This window comes from Myotis davidii, unplaced genomic scaffold (assembly GCF_000327345.1).
Source record: "Myotis davidii unplaced genomic scaffold, ASM32734v1 scaffold1124, whole genome shotgun sequence".
NCBI classification, from domain to species: Eukaryota; Metazoa; Chordata; class Mammalia; order Chiroptera; family Vespertilionidae; genus Myotis; species Myotis davidii.
Genome location: NW_006295384.1, coordinates 500,286 through 524,206, shown reverse-complemented (window position 1 = coordinate 524,206; position 23,921 = coordinate 500,286). Strand labels below are relative to the sequence as shown.

Here is a 23,921-nt window from a genome sequence, read left to right as displayed (position 1 = left end):
TGCAAGAGTCGGCCTTCCTTCCCCTGGCTGCTGGCACCGGCTTCCCTCCAGCACCCATGACCAGGCTTCCCTCACAGCCCTGGCTTCGTCCGGAAGGATGTCTGGTCTAATTAGCATATTATACTTTTATTTTTGTAGACTCATGTTGTGGGCATCTGAACAGAATTGTTACCAATTTTTGGTTATTATTAATAAAGCTGCTAGAACATTCTTGTACAAGGTTTTTTATGGATGTAGCATTTACCTTTTAAAAATTCATTAACCACTTTTTGTTTAATCACACTAAATTTTTAGTTTGTATATTGTTCTCTAAGTAGTCCAAATATATGAAAGCCTGAATTTGTGCAAAAGATAAATGATTTATTTCCTAAAAGAAATTTTTAGAAGAAATTTACTGTAGGATTTCATTAATTAGCTTCCCTAGTAGTTTGAGTCATATTACAAACAACCTACTGGGAATATCAGTTACTCTACTCATTTGGAGTTTCATTCATATGGATTATTCCCTCTTCCTCACTTGTGTGAACATATATAATTGGCTTTACTGTAGTTATTTACAGTTACACTAATAGGGATCTTGTCGTTTGGAGGAAGAAAATAATTTGGTCAAATGTATTAGCCTCTCTCAGCCCTGTTTAGGAACTTGAGTTTTGAACAGTGTAAATACTCCTTTATTGGGGGCATGTGAACATTCTAAAAACAGAAAGCTTACAAGGGTTACAAAGTACAGTGATAAGAAAAATAATTTTGTGCTAAATATCACACTGGAGGTGTGTGTGATAAGAATATGGTGATGTTAAGTAAAAAACAGCATTGCTGAACTCCTCCACCCGAATGCCTATGATGTTACTTTCTATAAATACTTTTTGAAACATGAGAGCTTTGATCCTATTGCCCAGATAATGTGAGATCTTATAAATTTTCTAATTATAAATGACAGTAGTTTAATTTTTTTCTACTACCCCTTCTGTCCCACCCCCAAGAAAAAAAATGGTGTGACTAGATCACTAGAAGTCACAGTATTGAATTACAGCACATAACATTTCTCCTTATTGTGGGGAAAACTACTGTTGCTCTTCCCCTGGAGAACTGATGCCAAGTCCAAGCAGGCCGCTTTCTTTTATTCTGTGCCAGACCAAATGATCAAACTCACCTGTCAAAAGCGAGTCTAGTCAAAAGTGGAAGTTCTTTTTCTCAAATGGGGCATGAAGTTTATTTTTTTTTAAGCCAGTTATTTAGAAAAAGCTCTCAGGAGAGATCAGGAATTTGGAATTCAGTTTTGCATCTCTTGCTCAAAGGCTAACAGGATTACTTGCTGTATGATGAGCATTTTAATATTGATTATACAATGCACATGTAAGTATATGCCAACTGCAATCATAAAGATTTTTGCTTTAATTTCTGACAAAAGTGTCTAATTTTGGAGAGATAGTAATTACAAATAGAGTTCTTTGCAACAGCTCTATTTTGCACATTTAAAAATTCAGAATCTACCTTTAGGTGGCAGCACCAGATACTTTTTCCCGTTGTCTCACTACAGCCTTAATGAGTTATGTATAAGCGGGGAAACTTTCAAGTCTCCCAAAACTTCAAAATAAGCTGCTTATTGCCAATTTTGTGAGGATTTAGAAAAATTATGTTGAATAAGTTGGGGGCTTGTTTAAGCCTGGATTTGGACCTTAAAGAATATTCTGACAGCAGTGATCTTTACTTTTTAACATGACATTGTATGTTTTCTTAAAAAGATTTCATTTAGCCCTCTGTGATTTGCCTGTTGAACTTATAATTGTCCTCCCAAGAAAATAATTTTATGACATTTTTGTATTCAAGTGACTTGTACAAGGATCATTATATACCTAATATTTTAAGGTAATTAGTGTCTTTTCCCTTTATATATTAAAAGGTTAACATTGACTTATGACCATGAGTACTGGGATGAAAAAGTCCCCTTCTCTTGAAAAAATCAGCTTGGGAATAAATTTGAAGTAATTAGCTAGGCCAGTTGGCTTTGTTGTTTCTAGGGGCAGATAAGTGTTGTTTGTGGAAATGGATGTTTAAAGTAGACATTTCATAAGGCCTGATTTTTAAAATAACTTTGTCCCCTTGTTGGGCTTTTCTCCATAATAAGCAAGGTAGCCTATGTCCAGCTTTGGCTTACTCAGCAGGCAGCCTGGCCCGTGCCATTCATGCACTAAGTAGACCTGGCTGGTACTGGAGAAAGCTTTCGTTGCTCCCCTGTCACAGCCTGGCCAGTTCTGTACATGTGCAAAGCTAGGGTGGTTCCGTTCCTTGATTTTCAGATTGTAAAACATCTTGCCCTTTTAGAAAATCCTTGCTTATTGTTTTTCTTTTTCCTTACTTTCTGAGTAATAGTCTGGGAAATTGATGAATAATGATGTCATCAGAAAAAAGATGAAGCTGCATCTTCATAAAGCAAGACATTATGTGAATACAGTTGGATTCATAACTAGAGTTTAAGAAATTCACAAGTTGCCCTTCACTACAGAGACAAATTGGCATCATTCAACGGGCATGGTCTCTCTCACTCAACTCCTCTACCCCTCCCTCACACCTCACTAATTTGCTATTTCTCTTACTGGATTGCTAACTTGTAAAATAAAAATGTACAGTGAGTCTTGGGGCCAAGTGACTTATGTTACAGTAATTTGTCACACACCAAGAACAATTTTGTCAAGTTGTTTTTGAATGTGTATTTTTTTGTTCTTATTATGCACTGTCATGTTAGAAAATATTCACTTTGATGAATTCCTACAAAGAGCAGCTATTAACTGGCTGTGCAGCATGAACATGTGTTTCATTTTGAGTGAACATAGTCCAAAATAAATGATGTTCATCCACTCTTTACTTTTTTTATCTGTATGACATTTATTGAGTATTTATTTATATAGGCCCCATTTAAAACAGTTTGTCCTCTAATGTCTTATTTAAACTGCAAAAGTTCATGGTTGGTGGTACTACATCCATTTTGCAGGTGAGCAAGCTGAGACTCCAAACTTATTCTTTGTTTAGTACCTTCCACTGTGTCAGAGTTAACCTTATGTAATGACTAGATGTCACTTGACAATTGACCAAATAGGATTTAGCATCTTGTCACTGAATTTTAAAAACATCTGTTAGATTATCTACCAATGCAGCTGTTGATAGAGTCAAAACAATTTTTAGATATTTTTGGTATTTGAACTTTTTGCTTAGTGATGTTTTATGTTACTTATTTACCTTTATACTAAAATAGGTATGCTTGTTTTCCTTAGATTTCTAAACAGCCTAGAATTGTTAGGTATTGCTAAGGGGTGCTTTAAAGAAAATATTAAAAGATATAGTGTAGAATAATTATCTTGAAGTTTCAATTCAAATAGTGAATTTTTGAGAGATATGCTTTGACCAAGGGTATATTAAATTGGCTGACCTTAAAATGTTTATTTTCTCAAATAGTTTGGGCAAACAAGATAGCATAAACTATACATCAATTGATTTATTGGGTCATTTTGATTGAAATATGGAAGGTATATTTGGTTCCAGGATTGTTGGGGACATTTTGGCCTATAGAATCTGTAGAATCATATTTTTGCACATATTTTATACTTCTGAATTCAGAATACCAAAATAACCATGTCACGTTTTGTCTTATATGCTGCTACTGAATTTTAACCACTGGATTAGATTGCAACCTACATGCTGTTAACTACTGAGCCAAGATGGAATCGACCACTGCATTGAAATCAGGATTAGCAATTGTGTCTGCACTTGAAGGAGTTGTAATAGCAGTGAACTTGTTTTCTTTAATGGGATTTTTATTCTCTATTTTCAGTTTTAATGATGATTCTTTGATTTTAAGAGATTTTCTTAACAGCAGTGCAAATTTATTTGAGATTTTCTTTATAACTTTAGGAAAATACTAAAACCATCCTGTAGAAGTAATTAGTTGCTTCCAAATCCAGATGTCCGCTAGCATATATCTGCATTGTTTTAATGCTGTTTACTTGTTTTATTTATAATCACTTATAAAAAGAGCCCTTTGTCCATGCGATATGAGACTCTATCTTGAGTTCAAATGATTGTGTGTGTGAATTTAAAATTATTCTTTTGTGAGTTTTTTTTCCTTGGGCTTATTTTTTTGGGTAAGGGAATTCAAAGAATTGTACCTTTCTAAATTTGTTTTTTTCTTTTGTATTAATAGGACTTGATCCCACCCAGTTTAGAGTTCATCATTATCATAAAGATGAAGAGAATGATGTTCTACTTGGTGGCCCAGCACAGCTCAGCGATGAAGAGAAATACAGGGACTGTGAGAGATTCAAATGCCCATGCCCTGCGTGTGGGACTGAGAATATTTACGATAGTGTCTTCGAGGGTTCGGTTAGTTGTTTCTTTTTTCATTTTGTGAGCAAATTAATATAAAGGCCTTCCCCCCCCCATTATTTGTCTAAAAAGGAGGAAACACATTGCTTTTATGTGTTTGATATTGTTTTTGGCTTCCTAGAGTGTTTGGCCTTGGTTTCTAAATGGAACCTCTTAAAAGATATAATTATCTTAAAGTATTTTTATTGTAATTCCTTAATTAGTAACCTATATTTCCCCACTCCCAACCCAATTTATTAAGACTTAGAGCAATATTTTTCTGTATCTTAAATCAAGTTAATGGGAACTAAGTGTTTTTGGAAAGTTTTTTGTTTATCTTTACACATCCCACTTGCCTCCTTTTTGACAAAGGTACTCCGATTATCGTTTCTGCTGTCTTTGCATGTCAGACATTTAAAAAGTCACAGGGAGACATTCCTTTCAAGAAGTACTGCCAAAAATGTACCATTGACCTTGGATCAGAACTTGAAATGTGGCCAATTTACTTGATTCTACTGCAGTGTTATATGTACTGGCTATTGGCAAATGAGTAGGCAGTAGAACCATGTAAAACCTTGAAACTGAAAGAAAATGCATCCTTTATCTAAATTAAAAGTAATTATTTTAAGTTAATTTGGACAAACAGCAGATGTTTTGAATTTTTTTGAATCAAAACAAAGCGGTCTTTGGAAGCAAGTGCAAGGAAGAGGCAGACGCAGATCAGCAATACATGCTAAATCCTTGAGTTTTGCTTCATTACAGCTGTAAATAAGATAGTTAATTGCATGGAGGCTTGACAACTTGCAGATGGGCTAACTGTGGAAGAGCCGATGTCAAGCTCTGAAATCTCTTCCACCTGGAATTGCTTAGTGTGGTGGGTAGGGTTATGTACCAGATTGGAGCAGGAAACCAAGATGTTTAAGTATCAAGAAGGAAAACACATGGTCCAGAAACCCCAACAGTTTCCCTATATGTTTGCTTTGTCTCTGCTTCAAACAAAACAACAAGATATTTTCTCCAAATACTAATAGTTAATTCTTGCAAGTTTCTACTTCTCCTGCTTTCTCTCCCCCAAATACGTTTTAAGGGGGTTAGGAATTTTAGCTTTTCTAAGCTGACAAAGCCTGATTGCTTAGTGGTATAACACTTAAATATTAGGCTTTATTAAGTTGACAATATGAAAGCAACTAATGTCATTAGCGCACTTGCTTTATCCTCAAGTTTGTAATGAATAAGGGCAAATTTAAAATTTTGATATGTCTAAAAAGAATGTTTATTTCCAATAATGTCACTTCACTGGTATTTTCACAGGGAAAACTCATTTATCCAGAGAGTCTGTCATTTATTGAATGTTTAAAAAAATGATATTAGGATTTTCCCTTTGACTTCATGCTCCATTATGATGGTGGCAAAAGAGTGGAAGTTATATGTGACTAAGGAGATCTTTGGGAGGAAAGCAGTTGAGGAAATAGGGTTAAATTAAGACTATTGTACACCAGGACAGCATATAAGCTTTTAAGCACAAGAAATCTTTTTATAATCTTTTGTGTACTTGTCTGACTTGAATTCTATAGGGAACCGATCTGGAGCCCAGCTTGTATCGTTGCAGTAACATCAACTGTAAAGCTTCACCTATGAACTTTATTGTACAGCTGAGCAACAAATTGATCTTGGATATTAGACGTTGCATTAAGAAATACTATGAGGTTAGTATCCATACATAATGACTTTCTTATATACACAGCTTATTTAAGTTTGGAACTTGTTATAAAATAAAACAATGTCGTTTTGTATTACTGTTTTTTTATGAAACGAAAATTTTTTAAAGACTTGAGAGGAAAATGGTTTGATTTTCTATTGGGTATTACATCTCTTTCATTAATGAGTAATATTTTAAATAGTGAAATTTTTGCTTTTAAGGAAAAATGAGAATATAACCAGGACTTTTAAAAATTTATTGTTACCTAAATAAGACCACATTAAATGGTCACTCACATCTTTGGCCAAAGGAGGAAAAATCAGTATTGGTTATCTTTGGCAAGTAGAGCCATAACATCATGTGTGATGTTTTTAATAAGTTAAAACTTTGTGTTTATGTGGTAATCGAAACCATTTCATAGCCTGGTTGTCCCAGGAAATAAAACTAAATATCTTTTAAATTTAAATGCAATTTGTCTGGCTTTTTAAAGAGAATGTCTAATTTTTAAAGTACATAGTATAGTTAAAATACCAGAACAGTAAGTGATCTGTCTGTGTTAGAAAGGCTTTTTCACAGTTTTTATTTTTGTTTTGTTTTTAACTATTTCATGTGAATGAGTTCTTTTCGCTTCAAAAATTAAAATTAAAAAATTCACATTTACCATTTGATTTTTCATAGTGTTTCATTATATTATTTGTCATCTAAGCAAAATTGTTATTACTTGAAAGTTCACTAACTTATTTAAAGAAGCTACATTGGCAAGGCATTTCCAAAAATGCCCAGATTCTATTAGGTAAGGCCATGACTTTGTTCAATATTTTCCTATAATATCTACTTTTATGCTAATTAACATAGCAATTTCTTATTTAAAATGGATTTCATTAAATGAAAACTGAGTATTAGATCATTAGGACAAAGAATGAAAACATAGAGTTCCAGTATTGTGATTTTGGAGTTGAATAACTTGTATTTGTCGAAAAAAAAAAAAGTAGGTTTGTCTGAAGATATTTTTAAAATAATAAGACTACATTTTGAGAAATCTGAAACATTTGTGAATAATGCTATGCTGTACTTAATGAACAGTTGGATGGGAATAAAGGGTATCTGTAGGTTCACATTCCACAGTAGATGAAGTGCTCCGCACATGAAATGTTAGGCCTTTATTTAAGCATGAAAAGCCCAAATCAAAACTATTCATCTCCTCATTTACAGGACCTCACGGAGTAGAGCATGATTCTTGACTCTTGTGAAGAATTCCAAATTTTCTCTCTGTGTTTAGTCTATCAAAATCTTCACCATGGAAATGTTAATACTAGAAGAAACTCATCTATTTCCTTCTCTAAGAAGGGATGATCTGTTTTGACTAAGTTGGGAATAGGCAGAAAAATGATCTTTGTAGTTAGAAATATGCCCTAACTGAAAGATGAATTTCTAACCCAATTGTTTGTGTGTCGTAGTGGTGGTGGTGGTAGTAGTTATATGATTATTTTTTAAGCTAAATAACCTAGTTTTATGAATCTAGACATTCAACCTAGGGTTTCTGTAGCATTTGCTTCCATTGTCTTTTCTGCCAGCCATCTCACTACCAGCAAGTAACAGTTTTCCTGTGGTTACTGCCTACTTGGTTAATTTTCCAAAGGGATTTCTTATGAAAATATCTAAATGTCGCTCTTAAAGTTGAAGATTGATATGACTATCCTCAAAATTAGGAACCTGTATCTCTACTGTCTGATCTTAGTCATATATGATTAAATGTTTCAAATATTGTCAAGATCAGAGCTTTTATACAGAGAGCTCATGCACCTCTAGGTTCTACTTCATTGGTAGACTTTTCTCTTTCCTCCTCACCCCAGACTTAAAAGAACTTTTGCAGGTAAAGGGACATGGCATTGAGTTTCTTTTGTTTGGGCCTCAAGTGATAGTCATTGCAGTTAGTTCAGGGTGATGTACCATAGTGGTGGTAGTCCAGCTGGAGATTAATACATCAAGTGTACTGGAGACAAGGATATTGATAGTAAGTACAGGCATACCATGTTTTATTGCACTTGTTTTATTGTACTCCACCAATGTTGTGTGTTTTTTACATAATGAAGCCAAGACCCTCTATCAGCAGAAAGATTACACTCATTTTATTCCAATACTCTCTCTTTTTGGGGGGGTTGTCAAATCTTTAATTGAAACATTTTCCTTTGTAGTTCTTAACATGTTAAGCGCCATGTCACTCACCGGTGACTGACACTATACTCTCCCTTTGGAAGGCAAAACAGGCTGGGCGCTTAACATGTTAACTAGCCAGACATTCCACTGCACCACTGTTGATATCATCTATGATGTTATGAGTGTGTCGGCCATCAACATTGCAGCTCACAGACTGGGCAGTCCCCAGGATCTGTTTAATGGTTCCAGAGAGTTCTCTAGCTAAAGATCAGTACCGCATCTGTCGGGCAATGCTGACAATCTCATCAAAAGTGGTATTTCTTTTTTAAAAAATGTATTTTATTGATTTTTTTACAGAGAGGAAGGGAGAGGGATAGAGAGTTAGAAACATCGATGAGAGAGAAACATCGATCAGCTGCCTCCTGCACACCCCCTACTGGGGATGTGCCTGCAACCAAGGTACATACCCTTGACCGGAATCGAACCTGGGACCCTTGAGTCCGCAGGCTGACGCTCTATCCACTGAGCCAAACCAGTTAGGGCTAAAAGTGGTATTTCTTCTGTGCTTAATTTTTTTTGTTGTTTCATTTATTTATTTTTGCTTCTTTCTGCCTCTTGGTGGTTCTTTGAGGGCTTTGATGATCAGGGCAGAGGCAGAAGGCACTACCTCAATCTGGGCCTGTCTGTTCCGAATGGTCAGTTTCACTGTAGTCCTCAGACCCTTCCAATCACCAGTCGCTTTGGCAATGTCATCACCAACCGTTTTTGGAGACAGGCCCAGGGGGCCGATCTTGGGGGCCAGGGCAGACGTGGCACCTACTTCCCCACCAGTGCACCTCAGGTATACGACTTTGATTTCGTTGGAGTTGAACTTCGGTGGCATGGTGGAGGCGGCTGGTGTTGGATGAACCCAGATTTGGGACGACCGAAGAAAATTGCACCTGAGCCTCCTCCGAGCCGAAAGCCAAAAGCCCAATACTGTCTTGAACCCACAATATCTCTGAGGTATGCCTATACTGAGATTAAGTGACTGTTCTCAGAAGCTAATAACCAAAGGGGTTTCCTCCTATTTTGCAAGTTCAAAAATACTACCCACTGGACAAAAAGTTATTAGTGGATTAAGAGCAAGTCTCAGTATATTTTTTTCATTTTAGTCTTAGAATCACTGCAGGGAAAGTACAATCTACACTGAGAAAGGAAGGCATCTCCATAAAGAAGGAACTTTAGGCCTGGCCGGTGTGCCTCAGTGGTTGAGTATTGACCTATCAACCGGTTCAATTCTGGGCACATGCCCCGGTTGTGGGCTCGATCCCCAGTGAGGGGCATGCAGGAAGCACCTGATCATTGATTCTCTCTCATCGTTGATGTTTTTCTCTCTCTTTCTCCTCTCCCTTCCTCTCTGAAATTAATAAAAAAATATATTTTTTTTTTTAAAAAAAGAAGGAACTTTAGGAAGACAGTGGAGGAGTAGGTACTTGACCAAACACTGTAACCTGCAAAGAAACAGTTCTTGATTACCAATAAATTGAATTGTCAGGAACAAAGGGACAGAAGTTCAAGGTAGCAAAATATCCTTCTAAATCTCTTTTATTTTAAAAAATGCATCACATTGTTATTTTTCTGTCATGAATAAACAGTACTGAGTAAATACATGTGATACAATAAATATTAAAAATGTAAGTATCTGAGACTCAATCTATATCATATTGTAACATGTGTGTTTGTTAATATATTTTTATTGATTTCAGAGAGGAAGGGAGAGGGAGAGAGAGAGATAGGAACAGCGATGATGAGAGAGAATCATTGATCAGCTTCCTCCTGCACTCCCCGCATTGGGGATCCAACCTGCAACCCGGCATGTGCCCTGACCAGGAATCGAACCATAACCTCCTGGTTCATAGGATGGTGCTCAACCACTGAGTCACGCTGGCCGGGCTCATATTGTAATGTTTTAACACTGACTCTTAACACATCATATGCGGGGAACGTCTTTATATGTTTTACGTATTTATACGTTCTACCAGTGTAGTAGAGCGCGGGACACATATTAATAAGTTTTTTATAGACTAGCGGTAGAATGCGGGTAACGTATAAATACGTAAACTAAAGTTATCGTAATTTTACTGAACGTTGCCATTTGTGCAAAAAATTAGCAAAAGTGGCCCATGCCACCTGTTAGTGCGCAAAAACCACCCGCAAACAATGTGTTAATAGGAGAGGAAATGCTTATTTCTCTCTCCCCATATAGCAATGATTATCTCTCTCGAATTCTCATTTCCTAGAACATTTAAATTTCAATATACATAGAAATACCAAAAGTACCAAGCAGGGTATTTTAAGTAAATATTAATTTCTTTAGGAGGAAAAAACTCTAGTGCTTTATCCCGAGATTTGATGAAGCATTGAAAGACTTTGAGGTAGCACAGAAAGCTCTAATTCAAAGTTTATTTTGTGCCCTGGTCCTTGTTGGTCCCTCTGTACCAAGTTAAAATTGAACTGGTATTTTTTAAAAAATCACAGAAAACCAGTTTAAAGACTATATCTCTAAGCTTTTAGGGATGATTTTGAAAGATTCTATTTTAGAGTAAAAAATTTGATGTGTGTTCCCCCTCCCCTTAAATTCTGCTTCAGCAGAGCAAATACACACACAAAAAGGGAGAGAAACACTAGCTAATCTAAATTGGGAAATGAAGAGGGCTTTTTTTAAGCATGAAAATTTCATCATCTTGTCAGCTGGCAGAATGCCTGCTGTGTGGATTCACAAAGGCTAAGAATTACACTTTCATGAAATTTTCCTCACTAACTGCCCTGGTTAATTTGAAAGATAACCCACTGTTCTAATTCATTCCTCAATTGGGCGGTGCAGGTTTTATCTTTGATCTGACAAAGCATTTGTGTTAATCGTTTTGGCCCTCCACTAGACACTCTTGGGATTGTGCTTTTACAATAAATGTGTCTGTGATAGCTCTTTAGTCTATTATACTTACAATAGATCCATAGAACTGGTAATTAATTCTCTACTGCTTTGGAAATGGGAAGAATAGGTGTAGCTCTGTCAAGTGCTGCTAGGAAGTTTGTTTAGCTGGTTCATTTTTGAAGTGTTCCCCTCAGCCATGAAGCACCCGCGGAAGAGAGTCTGAGATTGGGGTGCTGCCTCCTCTGAAGACTTGTTCATAAATGAGAAATCTGACCCCTATTGGTACCTGGGAGTGGGGTAGTGGGTCATCTACTTTCATCTCAAGTACTATTATTTATAATGTACAGTAAACCCTCATTTTAATACTTAAAGAGCCATCTGTTTCTAAAGGTGGGTAGTCAACTAAAATATGCTCCTAAACTCCCATTGATGGCTAATACAGGTTTTAGAGTGTTCCAACCAATGGGGCAAAATGGATTCCTCACCAGCCTTGCAGTTTGTAGCTACTTATAAAGGAGTATTACTTAGATCACTTCACTGTGATTTTTTAAATATAGAGATATTCTGGCCTTCCATCTAGAAAAATTGACAGTGGCCCTAGTCGGTTTGGTTCAGTGGATAGAGCATCGGCCTGTGTACTGAAGGGTCCTGAGTTCAATTTCAGTCAAGGGCACATGCCTGGGTTGTGGGCTTGATCCCCAGTAGGGGGCGTGCAGGAGGCAGCTGATCAATGATTCTATCTCAACATTGATGTTTATATCTCTCGCTCCCTCTCCCTTCCTCTATGAAATCAATAAAAATATATATAAGAACAAAAAGAAAAATTGACGGTGAACAGCTAGACAGTGCCATGCCTATGATAATCACTGATTAATAGCTAGGACCTGAAATTGGTGGTTGAATTCCTTAGAAATTTACTATTAGTTTTACAGTCTCAGAATTTTTAGAGGGGGGAGGGAGAGAGAGACTCTATTTGTTGTTCTACTTTTTATGGATTCATTAGTTGACCCCTGTATGTGACCAGGGATCGAACCCACAACCTTAGCATATAGGAGTGACACTCTAACCAACTGAGCTACTTGGACAGTGCTGGAAGAAAGTTTATTAATGGTATACAAGATTCTCAGGTTAACACAAAATTCCACAGAGTTTTAAGGTCATGAAAGCATTGACAAATAAAGTCCTTTGTCACTGTCTTTTATATTTTATATCACTGATTACTGTTGATTTCAGTATATGCCTTTCTCTAACTTCATAACCTTGTTTTCTATCCCAACTAAGTATCAGGCAAAGAGGCATTGACCAGAAATATTTTTATCATAATACAAAATCCCATCCTGCATGGACATCCTCTCATTGTTTTGATATAAAAGTCCATCTCTAACTCCATAAGGTGGCATAGAAAGTGGATGCCTAGCTGTTATTCCTGTCTCACTCCTGTCCACTCCCTGTATTTTTCTCTTACTTCTTGGTATATTAATTGTGGCATAAGCCACATTTTTAAAAAAAATCTCTTTTGGACCCACTTTTATGAGGAATTCCAAAAATAATGAGCAGTGTCTGTTGTCTCATTATGCAGAGAACTTTCTTATGCTCACAGGTGAATAAGGGAGCATTTGACCAACGATGCGACCCCTCAGTGTGCTGCTGGCTGTGGCTCCCTCCGTAAGACAGCACACATCTAGGAGGTGGACTGGGATGCTTTGTAGAAGAATCCATGTTCAGCTTATGCTTTCATCTTTGCCCAAAAAAATGCTTGTTAATTTTGGAATGGATCTGCCTTCCTCAAAGACAAAATTAATATCCTCCAAACATAATGTTATTAAGCCAGAAACTAAATTGGAGCTACCTTTTAATTTTTTTAAATATATTTTTTATTTTCAGAGAGGAAGGGAGAGGGAGAAAGAGACAGAAAGAAACATCAATGATACGAGAATCATTGATCGGCTGCTTCCTGCACGCCCCCTACTGGGGATCGAGCCTCCAATCCGGACATGTGCCCTGACTGAGAATCAAACCATGACCTCCTGGTTCATAGGTCAATGCTCAACCGCTGAGCCACACCAGGCAGGCAGGAGCTACCTTTTATTAACAGTGCAAGGAGGGCAGAGTGAAGTACTGCAGAAAACATTTGCTCCACCGAAATGCAAACCCATTCAGCATCACGGGCAACACAATTCAGGGTGCCCGACATTGCCTGACGATGGATTATTTCTTTAGGAATTCACAGAACTCTATTAGTAATTAAATCTGGCAAATTGGAGGTGAAGCAGCCTCGTACCCCATTACTCCCCAGCCACCCTCATCCATGTAAGCACTGACAGGGCCACTCTCATTGCCATTGTCCTTCACTTTCCAGTATAGCAGTGCACACGACAGAGCTGTATTGTGCAGATGGATCTGTGGGGTTTAGAGCCATACAATGATGTTTTGCAACTGTCTCCTGTTCTGCTGCAAATATTTGGTGTTCAATAACCCACAAAATTTCTCATTTCTTACCTGTGGTGATGTGGGCTGATAGTTTTTAGGTGATAGGTTGCAATATGCAATAGTCTCACAGGTACATTAGTTCAAAATAGTTTAAACTCTAAGCACCATTGGAATTATTGTTTATTTCCTTGCCTCTGCGTTTATATTTAGAACATTTAAAAAGAATAAATTGGGTTTCTTTTTTGTAAAGACTCTTAACAGCATAATTATAAGTGGTACAGAAGGCATGCAAAGAAGCAATAGATATCCATCCCACCCATTCAGCGTCACAGGCAGTGCAGCCCATGCTGCCCAGCAATGCTTGAAGAAGGATCATTTCTTTAGGAATCCATAGAACTCATCCTGAATCTGATTCAAACAAAATAATATATTGAGAATTTGTATTTATTTTTTGCTTCAAACCAGTTAAGCGAAGCATAAATGGATACCAACTGCATTTTTTAAATGTAGTATTCTAGCCCAGCTGCGGTGACTCAGTAGTTGAGTGTCGACCTATGAACCAGGAGTTCATGGTTCGATTCCCGGTTAGGGCACATGTCCAGGTTGCTGGCTCGATCCCCGATCGTGCCAGAGGAAGCCAATCAATTATTTTCTCTCATCATTGATGTTTCTTTCTCTCTCTGCCTCTCCCTTCCTCTCTGAAAAATATATTTTTAAAGAAGAAACGTAGTGTTCTAAAACCGAGGCCCATGGACAGGGAGTTGGTATGCCTATAGTAATGAATGGCTGATTTTTATTTGGTGTGGATATCAAGTAAACTGACTTTGAGTCAGTTATAAGATTTGGTGCTATGCTGAGGTGTGTTCTCGAAGAAAAACTAACAAGGGATTTGATGATGGTTGGAAGAGAATCTCTTTGTAAGTAAATTTATTATTGACTAAATATAAGTGAATAACAGAGCCCAGTGCCCCTACACAAGCAGCTTATGGTATGAATACTATCTATTTATTATAGAGGAGTTCTAATAAGCAAATCAGATCAGATACGGCTTATATGCCTCCTGACTTTTATCCTTTATGGCAGTGGTCGGCAAACTGCGGCCCCTTGAGTGTGGCTCTTCCACAAAATACCACGTGCGGGCACGCATGCACAGTGCAATTGAAACTTCGTGGCCACACTCAAGGGGCCAAAGAGCCGCATGTGGATCGCAAGCCATAGTTTGCCAACCACTGCTTTATGGAATAACCAACATTCACTTGTGTTCTCTATATTTATCTTTTTTTTTCTATCTTTATCTTAACACCTCTTTATCTTTGACTTCATTTCATCTTAAACCTTATGGCATGAACCCTGTTTGTGGAGACTCAGAACTAGAGCATGATTGTGAGGAACTAACGGGACCCATACCAAATTCTGAGGTGCCCTGGCCATAGAAAACAGTGTTGTCTGTTAAGAGCTGAGTTTGGACCTTGTTGTTTCCCACATATACATATTCACCCTCCTGAGTTTTTGATCTGAGGTGGAGGCAGTTATAGCCACTGCCCTTGCCTGCCCTTTCCTTACATTCTGAAAGTTTAGCACTTAGTTATGTCAATTTTGAGACCATCCACTGCTAGCTTCATGATAGATTGTGAGGTTTTGTACTCAAACACCAAGATCAGAGTTGCTATTTAGTCACTTACCAGGTTTGTAACTTGGGTTAGTTGTTGAACTTCTTCAAGCCACAGTTTTATAGCCTATTAAATGACAATAGTAATTATACCTGGCACATAAGGAGAACTATATGGGATGATGCATTTAAAATGCATAGAAAGCATCCATTATTCTGATCTGAGATGTGGTAGATGAACATAACTTGGCTGTGTTCTTTTGTGTGCTCAGAACTCCCAGAGATTCCGATCCGGGTCGGGACCTTGCTGCCCCAGTCTTTCTGAGGGGTCCATCTAGAAGCCTTAGTTGTCTTGCTGCTCTCCATGTCTTGTCCCATCAGAATGATGTCGTAATGTACTGTTCTTCCTCATGGCCCTCCCTGCAGTCTGCCAGTGTGGGAGTTTTCGGGGTTGGTGAATAGGTTCTCACACTCAGCCTTAGAAAGGACACTGCTAAGGGCAGCTAGGGCTAGTGGTTAAAAGCAAGGAAAGGGCACTGGGCTGTACTTCCTTGAGGTCAGCACCCCATAATGTACCTAACCTGCAGGTGCTCAGGAAGTAGTTATTGAATGAGTTCATGATATTCTGAGATGTTGGTGCTATCAAGCGACTCTCAGGTCACAAATAGTGACATCAGGACTGCAACCATATTTAGGGACCCTAGTCCAGAATTCTGTGCATCACATATGCTGATATAGCTGTTATGAATAACAAGTTGCTCTCCATCTTCAATATGGTCAGCTTCTCAGGATGCCACAAGACCTCTGGGATTAGCATTAGAAGCTAGGCCAGACCACTAGGCTGGTGGGGGCATGAGTCCAGAAAGCTGATTAGAGCTGCCAGCAATGGACAGTCCAGCCATTGAAGGGAATCCTGAGGTTTCAGCAACTTCTGATACAGTTTGCCTCTTCTGAAGGGAAAATTGGAGGTTCTCTGAAATACTGAGGAAATCCCGTAGGAGTTGTCAAATATCTGCAAATCAGTGGGTAAAAACAGAAAACCACTTGTGCCAAAACAGTAGAATTCTTTTCTTTAGTTCGATTTCTCTACCCTTGTGTATTTAGGAAAAACTCAACTTCAGGTCTAACTCCAGTCTTCTGGAGCTACTGTCTTGTAGTAGAGTAAGGAATTGAACCAGAACATATTTCATTTAACCTTTCAGAAGTGAGATTTTCACACTCTTGACTTCAGGGAACAAAATGGGACTATCTGTTCTCTGCTGCACATGTAAACGAGAGAGCGCCACAGACATGGCTGTGTCTTATATTTTGTTTGCCTAGAAAGTGTACGCATTATCATTCACATGTGGCAACATTAAATACGAATTTCCAGATCGCCCTGTTTAGCTTACTCTTTATTAAATGGAACAGCCATACTCCTGTTCAGGAGGGAGTTAATTCAGCTGTCTTTCCAAGACACCATAGACAAATTCTCAAAAGCCTGATTCCAAAAAATAATACTGCTAATAAAAATCAGAGCAGCAGTATTTTCTACCTGATAGGTATTCATTTGTTTTGTGCTTGGCATAAATCAGTAAGTAGTGGCTTTATCATATGCTCACCCCAACACTCGTAATGTGTTGGTCTTTGCTTGGTTTTGAAAAGCAATGCATAACTTTTTGTCCTTTTTCAAAACTCATCTGACTCTTGGCACTCCCTCAAAATTCTTTTGGTTTGTTTTTACTATGTTCCAGCAGAGTGTAACTCTTAAGGATGGTGATTTTCTGAAGTATGTTGTCCGGCTTGTTTCCTGAAAGGTCCCTGTCCTCATTCAGGCTGCACATGTGCTCAGGGCTCCTTGGCTGTTTGAGGAGTTCCTGCCCTGGCGGGGTAGCACAATTGGTTGAAGCATCATCCCCATACGCCAAGGTTGTCAATTCCATCCCAGGTCAGGGAACATATAAGAATCAACCAGTGAGCCTGGCCAGTGTGGCTCAGTGGTTGAGCATCAATCCATGAACCAAGAGGTCACAGTTTTGATTCCCAGTCGGGGCACATGCCCACATTGTGGACTCAGTCCCAAGTAGGGGATGTGCAGGAGGCAGCCGATTGTTGTTCCCCTCTCATCGATGTTTCTTTCTCTCTCTCTCTAAAATCAATTTTTTAAAAAAGAATCAACCAATGGATGCATAAACAAGTGGAACAACAAGTTCTCTCTTGCTCTCCCTCCCCCTCTTCCTTCCTCCCTCCTTTTTTCCCCCCCTTTCTCTCTCCCCTTCCCCTTTTCTCTCTCTCTATCAAATTAGTAAATTAAAAAAGGGAAACTCTTCTGCTGGGAACCTAGATGATTTGCTAACTAGATCTTGGAAGCCTAGGATAGCTGGCCTTCAGTCTCCAAACCACCAGCAAAGAATGTTCAAGAATCATGGCAGGAAAAAAACAAAAACTGCCCAGGATTTCTGTCTGTATATATACTAAGGATTTGGAAATCACATGAGTGAAGTCACATGTACTCTTTTGATAATAATTGCCCTCAACTAGAGCTTCCCATCTAGTGATATTCAAGATCTATTCCTTTCAGGAATTGATCAGCAAAGAAAAATCAAAGGGGAACCTAGAGTCAAGAAAGACTCGCTTAGCCCTGGCTGGTTTGGCTCAGTGGATAGAGCATTGGCCTGTGGATTGAAAGGTCCTGTGTTTGATTCCAGCCAAGGTCACATGCCCAGGTTGTGGGCTCAGTCCCCAGTGTGGGGCATGCCAGAGGCAGCTAGCTGATCAAGATTCTCATCATTGATGTTTCTCTCTCCCTACCCTTTCCTCTCTAAATCAATAAAAAAATAAATTGAAAAAAAGAAAGACTTGCTTAAAATTTCACAGCAAAATGGATCATCCTGCTGTTGAATGTACACAAAGGTATAGCACAGTGGTTCTCAAACCTTTTGGTCTGTGGGACCCTGTACACTCTTAAATTACTGAGATTATCAAAGAGTTTTCGTTTATGTGGGTTATACGAATTCATATTTATTTGATTATAAATTTAAGCAGACATTTACAAAGCACTAACTCATAATCCTACCTAATAAAGAGGGAATATGCTAATTGACCCTCATGCCATCACAAAGATGGCAGCACCCACAGCCAATAAGGAGGAAATATGCTAATTGCCCCGCCCTCAAAGATGACAGTGCCCACAACCACAAGATGGCGGCGCCCAGTCCCCTCAGTCCCCCAGCCACCCAGGGCCAGTCCAAGGTGCAGGCAAGCCTCTGATGTCACCTGCCCAGTTGCCCAAGGCCACCCGAAGCTCAGGTAACCAGGGCTGGCCAAGGCTTGCGCTGCTGGCAGTGGCAGCAGCAGAGGTGTGATGGGGTGTCGCCTTCCCCTGATCGCTGGGTCGCCTCCTGTCCCTGAGGGCTCCCGGACTGTGAGAGGGGGCAGGCCGGGCTGAGGCACTCCCCCATCCAGTACATGAATTTTCATGCACCGGGCCTCTAATTAACAATAAACCTATTATATGACAAAAATATTTTCATGAAAAATAGCTGTATATTACAAAGCAAAATTTAGCAATTGCAGCATTTTTTGCAAATCTCTACTGTCTGACTTAGAAGTCAGCTGAATTCTCATATCTCCATTTACACCCAATCTATTGAGATAGTGTTTTGGGTGGAAGTGTGTGAATAAAATTTGGTTTCACACACGCATATCATTGGAAAAGGTAGGAGTATTTTTTTTATCCTCACCAAAGGATATGTTTATCTGTGGTATCTGAAACCATATCAATAAACTTTTTGTACTCTGGTACATTAAAATCCATGATCTTAAATGGGTCTTGGTAGATAACATTATATTTCTGTTGTCCAAGTCTTTGGCAGTGAGCATATATTATCTTTTTAAGGAGTGGTGTTGGTTGTATTTGAAATTTTATTTTAAAATTTACATACAGGAGAATTTACTCCTTGGTGTATAGTTCCAGAGTGTTGACCAATACATGGAGTTGCCACAATCAAGATACAGAACACTGCCATCACCAACCCCCCTTCCCATAATTCCCTTTTGCTACTAATGTGAATTATACTTTTATTTTTTATTTTTATATTTTATTGATTTTTTTACAGTGAGGAAGGGAAAGGGATAGAGAGTTAGAAACATCGATGAGAGACAAACATTGACCAACTGCCTTCTGCACACCTCCTACTGGGGATGTGCCTGCAACCAAGGTACATGCCCTTGACTGGAATCGAACCCAGGACCCTTCAGTCCGCAGGCCGATGCTCTATCCACTGAGCCAAACCAGTTTGACTGTGAATTATACTTTTAAAAGAGGTTCATTCAGATGGCTAACCTCTTCTCACTTTGGTTACAAAGCGTCATGTTTTCTGACATTATCTTCCACCTGGGACCCACCATACTGAATGTGCTGCCATTCCCAGAGATGTACAGAAGAAAATTTTGTGATGTATGTGTTTCTTTGCTTAGCTAGGAGTATATGTACTTGATCTGTGGATATAAAATGAAATTCTAGCCCTAGCTGGTATGGCTCAATGGCTAGAGCATCAGCCTGCAGATCGAAGGGTCCCAGGTTCAATTCCAGTCAAGGGCACGTAACTTGGTTGCAGGCTCCTCTCTGGCCCGGGCCCTGGTCAGGGTGTGCAGGAGGCAATCAAGCAGTGTTTTTCTCTCACATCAATATTTCTGTCTTTCTTCCTCTCTTCTACTCTCTCTAAAAAAATCAATGGAAAAATATCCTCAGGTGAAGATTTAAAAAAAAAGAAATTCTAAGGACAGTCCCCCCAAGTAATAAGAAATGGAGAAAAATTTTAACATTTCCATTGGAACTTTATCGCAAGATAAATTTTAGTTCTGGGGATTTGAGAAAGAAAACTAATTCATATTCTCAACTCATTACTTTCTTTCAATGGGTCATGAAGTCAGAAAATCCCAGTATCATGAGCAGTAATTCTAGCACTCAAGTAATTATAGTTGCTCCTCCAGCTTTCTAGAAATGAGACCGAGATATTTAACCATTTAAAGGGATAACTTAACTTTCCTATATTCATATGTGTATCCATTTTATCCTACCCAGGATACAAAATAGTTCCATTGTTCCCCAAACACTCCTTGCTATACCTTCATATTCACTTTCCTTCCCACCCCTAACTTTGGCAACTATGGATCTGTTCTCATTACTACAGTCTGTCTTTTCAAGAATGTCATAGAAATGGAATTATACAGTATGCAGACTTTAGAATTGTTTTCTTTCGCTTGGTTCATTCCTTTTATTGATGAGTATTATTCCATTGTATGGGTGTAGCAGTTTGATCCATTCACCCATTGGTGTTTGGGTTATTTCCAATTTGGGCAATTATGATTCAGATGCCATAAACATTTGTGTATAGGTTTTTGTGTGAGCATAACTTTTCATTCTCTTAAGTGTATAAGTTTTCATTCTACCCAGCGGTAGAATTGCTAACTCGTGGTAAGTGTAAGTTTACATTTTTAAGACATTTTCAAACTATTTTTTCAAGATATTTTAGCTATTCCAGTTCTTTTGCCTTCCCATATAAATTTGAGTCACCTTGTCTTTAACAACAAAAAAATCCCACTGGGATTTTTATTGGAGTTGTGTTAAATATATAATCACTTAGGGGAGAATTGACATCTTGTGTTTACTTCCAATCTATGAACATGGTATAGCTCTCCATTTGTTTAGATTATTTTTCTTTCATTAGTATTTTATAGTTTTCAGCATACAAGTCCTGTACCTTTTAGATTTATACCTAAGAAGTTTCATTTGGGGAAAAATTATATTTAAAAGCAATTTTCTCTCTAATTGTATTCCCTAATATATAAAAATTCAATTATACAATATTTTGTTTTGATATTGCTCTAGTTCATAGAGTTACGAGTGAATCAGAAGAGTATTGAGGACCCACTAGACATTAAAAATAATCTACATAAATTCATAGTTAATATCCAACCCTTCAAGTATGTTTTATAATTCTATATTTATTGGACCAAATATTTGGCCACATAATAGTGCTAAGTTGTTTAAAATACATCCACCAGCTTATTATAGTGTCACTTATGTAAAACTCGCGTCTCTTCCTATGTATGCTTAGATTTCTAGAAGGATGTTTACCATATGTCAAAAATCATATTTGAGTAGTGAAAAGTTTAGATATTTTTTCATATTTCTTTTCTCTATTTGAATATTTCACAATGGGCATGTATTCTTTTTATCAGAACAATGAAGCTGCTTAAAAGAGAAAAGAAAAATAAAATAGTGACTTGTAATACGGTTTTTGCCAGTAAATGAGGGTAGTACAGACTCAAGTCCTATCTGAGAATTAAGTATTTGCATCCTAGAAACTTCGATGTTGCCCCAGCCATTTTATGATTCTAAAATTTTATATTCCAAACCAAAGGAACGTTTCAAGACACTTGGAACGTTCAGAGAATGCTGGGTTTAGAATTTTTCTTCACCACAGCATTTCTTTTTTATCACATGCTTGTCTCTATATCAGGCCAAGACAGTGGGTCTCAAATTTGGCTGCACATTAGAATCATCGGAGTGGGATTTTTAAAGAGTGTCTGATGGATCAGCTCACCCTGAAAAGTTAGATTAGGATCTGAGGGTGGGTCCAGGGCATTGGTGTTTTTAAAAAGTTCCCCATGGGATTACTAAGCTCTTAAAATGTGATTGCTATATATGAAATATATGATTATTTTATATATTAATATACATGATTTCCATATATTCATATAGGTTATATATGAAGGTATAAAAAGAAAAGGTTTTAATATGTCCACATTTTTCATGGGAATTTACCATCACTGTGAAGTGTTCAGGCATATTGCTGACACTTGACAAATGGCACATAATTAACATTGCTCAAACCTTGTCTCTTCTCGGTTGTGGAAATGATTATATAAACCTAGGCTGAGGAGTATTTGTGCATAGAAATGTCATCTTCTCTGATTCTTTTCTAGGAAATCTCCCATATAATGATTTTATGACATCATCAGATCCTGCGTATGATGAGAAATTAAGTTTCATTATAGCACTTAAATTGGTTCTGAGATCTGTGGTCCTGTCACCACCCTCTCAGACTATGATTCATCATAATCTCCTTCTGAGTAATTTCAGCCTCCCACGTGTAGGAATTGCCTAGTTTTTTGCATGCCTGCCATTACATGAGCAAGACCCAAAAGTCAAAATGGGGGAGGGAAGAAGTGGTCAAAGGGCATGAAGTTGTGTCTAGAGATGTGATGTAATGTATGGCATGATCACTGTAGTTAATAATACTGTATTGAAGATGGAAATTGCCTGAGAGAGATTTCAGGTGTTCTCATCACGCACACAGTCTCTGAAAAGCTTTCTTCACTCAGCTCTCTCCAGGCAGAAGGTCTTCCTCTCTCCCGTGGGCTCCATACACTCTGTCCATACTTGGGATGGTGCATATCACCAAGTTAAGTGGCTCTCTTTCCCAGACTGTGAGCTCCTTGTGACCACAAGCTGTGCTGTGTAGTGATGTGTTTAGTTTCATGTCCCCTGAGCAGAACATAGTACCAGGGACATCGCTGACATTGGACTTGATTATTTGAGCAAGGGAATGGCTTTTGGAACCTTCCAAAAGGCTGTGTGTGCAGCATTTATGTTTAATGGAATGACTAGTTCTTATTTGTTGTTATTGATGACTCCATACCAGTGGACAGTATTTTCTGGGATATCATCTTTAACCTCTCTCAGTATTTAAATTTCAATCACCTTATGCATCTCAAGAAGTTAAACATACTTTTGCATTATATACATATACACTCAGTACACATTTTGCCTTAAAAAATGTCTCTGCTTCTTGAACCAAAGGTGTGGTGTTAATCTTCCCTTTTGTCTAATAGCACTCTTCCTGCCCCAGACCGTGACCAGGAAACTGACATCTTAGCAGCAGAGCTGGTTTTCAAACTGCTGTTGGCATAGGTTCTCTTAACACTGGGTAGTCATATCTTTATTCTAAATACCATAACCCAGACTTACAGTTTTGAGAAGCCCTTAGCGCCATGTGTATATGTGTATATTTGTCTGATTTTATGTGCTCTTTCCTAGCCCTAATATACACAAATGCACCCTTGTAGAAGAGTAAAGGGCCGGTGTAGTTGGCATTTGCTTCCTCTTGGAGAGTTATTCTGTTTATTGGTCATCATATACTCAGTGGAACTGCCTTATGACCCAGAGATTTCACTTCTGGGAATGCATCCAAAAAAAAACCTGAAACACTAATTCAAAAAAAAAAAACAAAAACGTGCACCCTTATGTTCATTGCAGTATTATTTACAACTAGAGGCTCAGTGCATGAAAATTCATGCACTGGGGGGGGGCGGATAGTCCCTCAGCCCGGCCTGCCCCCTCTCACAGTCCAGGAGCCCACAGGGGTGGGAGGCAACCCCACGATCAGGGGAAGGCGAAGCCCCCCATCACACCTCTGCTGCTGCCACTACTGGTAGCACAACCCTTGGCCGGTCCTGGTTACCTGAGCCTCGGGTGGTTCTGGGCGGCTGGGCAACCACCATCCGAGGCTTGCCTGTGCCTCGGGCCAGCTCTAGGCGGCTGGGGGCTGAGGGGACTGGGCACCACCATCTGTGAGAGTGTGGCAGTCAATTAGCATATTCTCCTTATTGGCTGTGGGTGCTGCCATCTTTGAGGGGGGGGGTGATCAATTAGCATATTCCCTCCTTATTGGCTGTGGGCGCCGACATCTTTGAGGGCAGGA

General features: G+C 38.5%; 1 protein-coding gene and 1 pseudogene across 1 annotated transcript in view; one reads left to right on the top strand and one right to left on the bottom strand.

Annotated features, from left to right (window-relative positions):
• Positions 1 to 23,921, top strand: part of POLA1 (polymerase (DNA directed), alpha 1, catalytic subunit) — a 312,056-nt gene that overhangs the window by 145,254 nt on the left and 142,881 nt on the right. The window contains exons 33-34 of the mRNA XM_006769997.2: positions 4,199 to 4,377; positions 5,934 to 6,065. Of these exons, the coding sequence (XP_006770060.1) occupies positions 4,199 to 4,377; positions 5,934 to 6,065 (311 nt within the window). The remainder of the gene's footprint in view (positions 1 to 4,198; positions 4,378 to 5,933; positions 6,066 to 23,921) is intronic.
• Positions 8,343 to 9,113, bottom strand: LOC102772422 (annotated as a pseudogene).